Consider the following 5,499-nt stretch of genomic DNA (forward strand, 5'->3'; position numbering starts at 1 on the left):
CTGCAGGGTGTCAGACCTGGTGAAGAACTACAGGAAACGTTGGAAACAAAGTCTGCTGGACCAAATATTAACATGGATTGTCTCAGGTGTTCAAATACTTATTTGCAGCTGTATCATACAAATAAATAGTTAAAAATCATACATTGTGATTTCTGGATTTGTTTTTAGATTATGTCTCTCACAGTGGACATGCACCTACGATGACCCTCAATGATTTCTAAGTGGGAGAACTTGCAAAATAGCAGGGTGTTAAATACTTATTTTCCTCACTCTACAAGTGCATGAACAGTGAATTAATTACAAATGATTACAATAAAACAGTACCAATGCAATAATGAATGGGAACAACATGAACACATGATTTAAGAAGCTTCTGCTCGTTTTCAGGAAGGTATATTTGGTATAAAGTGGATCAGCTGTTGTGAGCTGCTGTGTGATACAGCACGGTATACTGTATGTAAAGCACGTAGCGATGTATCATAGACCGTTAATATTAAAATATGTATATATATATACAGTCTATGCGATGTATACAGTCCATTCAAGGCAGAGAAATGCGGGACTGTTGTTCAAATCAGCGTTAGCGATTAGCGTTAGTGCAAGCTAGCGATTTTTAAAACGTTTCAGTTAGGAACATGGTTGCAGTATATAATTTGCTAAAAAAGTTTAAAATATCCAATAGATTTCGTTCCACTTCACAATTGTGTCCCCTTTGTTGGTGATTCTTCACAAAAAATAAAATTTTTATATCTGTTTGAAGCCTTAAATGTGTCAAACGGTTGAAAAGTTATACTTTTGCAAAGCACTGTATGTACAGGACTGCATAGACCACAAAACAAGACTGTCGTAACTTTTAAATCAATTATTTAAGCCAAACATACTTCCATTTCTGGGTCTCTCAGGTCGATGCGGCAGCCATTGTTACTGCTGTACAATAGCCCTTGTTTACAAGTCAGCTTGCGTCCTCACGTGGTTTCAAGGGGTAAACACCCCTTGGCCTTGACCCTACCCCTTGTTTTCTGATATTTTTAAAGTGTAAAAGATTAAATCTAGATTAAATAAAGATTGGGGCGGCTGTGGCTCAGTGGTAGAGCGGTTGTCTGCCAATCGGAAGGTTGGTGGTTCGATCCCCGCCCCTGCAGTCATTGTCGAAGTGTCCTTGGGCAAGACACTGAACCCTGATTGGCCCCCGGTGCTGCGCATCGGAGTGTGAATGTGTGTGAGTGTGTATCTGATGAGCAGGTGTGTAGATGTGAGTGTGTATCTGATGAGCAGGTGTGTAGATGTGAATGTTTATCTGATGAGCAGGTGGCACCTTGTACGGCAGCCCCTGCCACAGTGCATGAATGTGTGTGAATGGTGAATGTTTCCTGTAGGTGTAAAAGTGCTTTGAGCAGTTGTTAAGACTGGAAAAGCGCTCTATAAATACACACATTTACATTTAAATAAACTTTAACCTTTTGTGACATATAATATGAATGTCTAATTTGTCATTTGATGCCTTTTGGAGATGTTTCCATCTTTTCTTGGCTTCTTTTTGCACATTAATACAATTTTTTAGCAGGGGTGCCCAAACTTTCGAACACCTGTGTGTGTGTGTGTGTGTGTGTGTGTGTGTGTGTGTGTGTAAATACATGAGTCTTGTCCTCAGCTCTTGTCTGTGGCGGAGGCCAAGCTGCTGCTGAATGAGGATGACTCCCTGCTGAAGGCGGCTTATGATTACTGGGTGAGGAAGAGGAAGAACTGGCGAGGTCCATCCCTGATTCCTCGCATCAAGCCGGAGAGGAGAGACGGATCCACCAACAGCGACGCCTACGTGGCCTTCAGGCGCAGGACGGAGAAGATGCAGACCAGGAAGGTTTGTCCTCTTAAGTGTCTCGCTGGGTTATATATCTCTACGTGTCAGCCCTATATTGTTGTCCATGTAATATCTCTACGTGTCCAGCCCTTATATCGTTGTCCATGTAATATCTCTATGTGTCCAGCCTTATATCGTTGTCCATGTAATATCTCTATGTGTCCAGCCTTATATCGTTATCCATGTAATATCTCTATGTGTCCAGCCTTATGTCCTTGTCCATGTAATATCTCTACGTGTCCAGCCTTATATCGTTGTCCATGTAATATCTCTACGTGTCCAGCCCTTATGTCGTTGTCCATGTAATATCTCTGTGTCCAGCCTTATATCGTTATCCATGTAATATCTCTGTGTCCAGCCTTATGTCCTTGTCCATGTAATATCTCTACGTGTCCAGCCTTATATCGTTATCCATGTAATATCTCTACGTGTCCAGCCTTATGTCCTTGTCCATGTAATATCTCTACGTGTCAGCCCTATATTGTTGTCCATGTAATATCTCTACGTGTCCAGCCTTATGTCGTTGTCCATGTAATATCTCTAGATGTCCAGCCCTATATCGTTGTCCATGTAATATCTCTACGTGTCCAGCTCTATATTGTTGTCCATGTAATATCTCTACGTGTCCAGCCCTAAATCGTTGTCCATATATCTCTACCTGTCCAGATTAATACCTGCAGTGTGTTTCAGAACCGTAAGAACGATGAGGCGTCGTACGAGAAGATGCTGCGGCTGAGGAGAGAGTTTAGCCGAACGGTCGACATCCTGGAGATGGTCAAGAGGAGAGAGAAGTCCAAGAGAGAGCTGCTCCACCTCACCCTGCAGCTGGTGGAGAGGAGGTGAGGGGGGGAGCAGGGAGCAGGGGGAATGAGAGGGGCAAACGCCAGAGCAGGGGGAATGAGAGGGGCAAACGCCAGAGCAGGGGGAATGAGAGGGGGAAACGCCATAGCAGGGGGAATGAGAGGGGGAAACACCAGAGCAGGGGGAATGAGAGAGAGAAATGTAGATTATGTAACATTTTCCTTTCTAAACAAAAACGTAGCGGTGGAGATGCAGCCTGGGGTTATATTATTCTATATTATATTATGTTTTTATTTTAGTATTTTGTTTAGTAGACATGCTCGGACTGAAACTGAGAATCACTGATTGTACTTTTGATTTGAACGATTTAAATGTAAAGCTCATTTTAATGGATTTTAATCAGTTTGTTTCTGTGGACGTCTTCAGTTAAAAGAATCTCTGATTCCTTAGACTTCCCTGTAATCTACACTCAACATTCTCCAAATCCTCCGTCATATTGCCTCTTCTAAGGTCACGGCTCCATTCGGTTCTCGGTTTTCACGTTAGGTTGGATGGGGGCGTTAGGGTTAGGGGTGGATGTTTCTCCAGGTATCAGATGATAGTATAATGTCTAATATATGGCTCTTTCTTCAGGTATCAGATGATAGTTTAATGTCCTATATGTGGATGTTTCTTCAGGTATCAGATGATAGTGTAATATCTGATATGTGGATGTTTCTTCAGGTATCAAATGATAGTATAATGTCTAATATATGGCTCTTTCTTCAGGTATTAGATGATAGTTTAATGTCTGATATGTGGATGTTTCTTTAGGTATCAGATGGAAGATTTCAGCGGAGACACTCTGAGAGAGGTTTGTCTTCCTCTGCTGGAGAAATCAGCGTACTGCAGCCCGTCTGCTCTGAACAGCAGCAGCCAACACAACAGTGACGTCAACATCAAGGTACTGCTGCTTCATTATCTGTATTATATAATCTGTGTCTTACTCTTTTAATGTAACTGAGGTGCCCTTGAGCAAGGCCCTCCAAGCAACACTAGAGAACCTTTTGTAATTTAACATAATCTTTCCCAAATCCTTTCAACTCGTAACAGGGTGAACAGCGCTTCTGTATTAGCTTTGCAGCTCTCTGCCGTATAACCACATTGGGTAGAGGATCTGTCGTTCCAACGAGGATCGGGTAGCGGATCTGGAGTTCCCATGAGGATCGGGTAGCGGATCTGTAGTTCCAATGAGGATCGGGTAGAGGTTCTGTAGTTCCAGTGAGGAACGGGTAGCGGATCTGGAGTTCCAATGAGACATGATGGGACAGCTCATCTTCCCTCCTCTTTGGGGACCGAGGCGGGAAAAGTTCTGTGGTGTTACTTTAACGGAGAATCCCGCTGGATTCCAACATGTAGCTCTGTTTGTAAATGCGTAGTGCTGATAGTAGCGAGAACAAAGAAACCAACCGGTGCTGCCTACAGCGAGTTATCCTCCTGCTAGCATTAGCACCCAAGACACTGAAACAGGGCAAGTTTGAAACACGCTTTTAACCTCTTAACATGGTCAACAATGGCATTACAAGTGCCCACCTACGTGCAGTGATTCCTTCAGAGTGAACACAGTGAATCTGAGTGAACAGACTCTAAACTACGGGCTAGGAACTTTGCAAAGAGTTTATGTCAGCGTTAGGCAGGCTCAAAGGTCAATATCTAGAACATGTTTCATCCCTTGAGAATTCACCCTTTTCAATAGAGAAGTTAATCATGTCAAGAAGGAAAGGGCCCAACTGTTGTCAAAAAAGTTACATACATCACAGCCTGATGATTTTCCTTTTGGTCTATTCTGTACTGCCATCTCAATTCTTCACCATTTTTTCTTCTTTACCATCTGAGGATTTAATAGCGGGAATGTCTAGATCTGGATCTTGTTCTGTGATTTAGAAATTCAGATTTCTGTTTTAAAATGTTGTTTATTTCCTTAGTGATCGTTCTAAAGCTATCCGGTCGGTAAAATTAGACATGCTGTGCCCTGTAACGCCCTGCAGTGTCTTGTAACGCCCTGCAGTGGCCTGTAACGCCCTGCAGTGGCCTGTAACGCCCTGCAATGTCCTGTAACGCCCTGGAGTGCCCTGTAACGCCCTGCAGTGTCCTGTAACGCCCTGCTGTGCCCTGTGACGTCCTGCTGTGCCTGTAACACCCTGTAACGCCCTGCAGTGCCCTGTAACGCCCTGCAGTGCCCTGTAACGCCCTGATGTCCCCTGTAACGCCCTGCTGTGCCCTGTAACGCCCTGATGTCCCCTGTAACGCCCTGCAGTGTCCTGTAACGCCCTGCAGTGTCTTGTAACGCCCTGCAGTGGCCTGTAACGCCCTGCAGTGCCCTGTAACGCCCTGCAGTGTCCTGTAACACCCTGCTGTGCCCTGTGACGTCCTGCTGTGCCTGTGACGTCCTGCTGTGCCTGTAACGCCCTGCAGTGCCCTGTAACGCCCTGCAGTGCCCTGTAACGCCCTGATGTGCCCTGTAACGCCCTGATGTCCCCTGTAACGCCCTGCAGTGCCATGAACGACTACAACTACCATTTGTAGTCACTGTTTAATTATCTTTTATAATAATGAAGTGTGTATGTCTGGGTTGCAGAAGAAGCCACAGTGCGTCCGAGACGAGCTTCCCTTTAACCCAATCAGACAAAAGAAGAAGAACGTGAGGCGGGACAGGAAATGTCCTCTCCAGAGACATCCTGGCCGCTCCCCTGCTGTCTTCACCGTCAACATGGCCAACATCAAACAGTACGACTTCCACAGCTCTGGAGAGGATGACACGCCACCGCCGCTGGTCAGAGCGCCTCTATACTCAGGGGTTG

The 5,499-nt window shown here is 44.8% G+C and overlaps 1 protein-coding gene across 1 annotated transcript in view; it reads left to right on the forward strand.

The window, feature by feature from the left end:
- LOC117953059 (enhancer of polycomb homolog 2-like) overlaps positions 1–5,499 on the forward strand; it is a 9,693-nt gene that overhangs the window by 2,737 nt on the left and 1,457 nt on the right. The window contains exons 5-8 of the mRNA XM_034885776.1: positions 1,652–1,858; positions 2,549–2,697; positions 3,473–3,602; positions 5,277–5,471. Coding sequence (XP_034741667.1) covers positions 1,652–1,858; positions 2,549–2,697; positions 3,473–3,602; positions 5,277–5,471 — 681 coding nt within the window. The remainder of the gene's footprint in view (positions 1–1,651; positions 1,859–2,548; positions 2,698–3,472; positions 3,603–5,276; positions 5,472–5,499) is intronic.

This window comes from Etheostoma cragini, chromosome 11, assembly GCF_013103735.1.
Source record: "Etheostoma cragini isolate CJK2018 chromosome 11, CSU_Ecrag_1.0, whole genome shotgun sequence".
In the NCBI taxonomy this organism is placed as follows: domain Eukaryota; kingdom Metazoa; phylum Chordata; class Actinopteri; order Perciformes; family Percidae; genus Etheostoma; species Etheostoma cragini.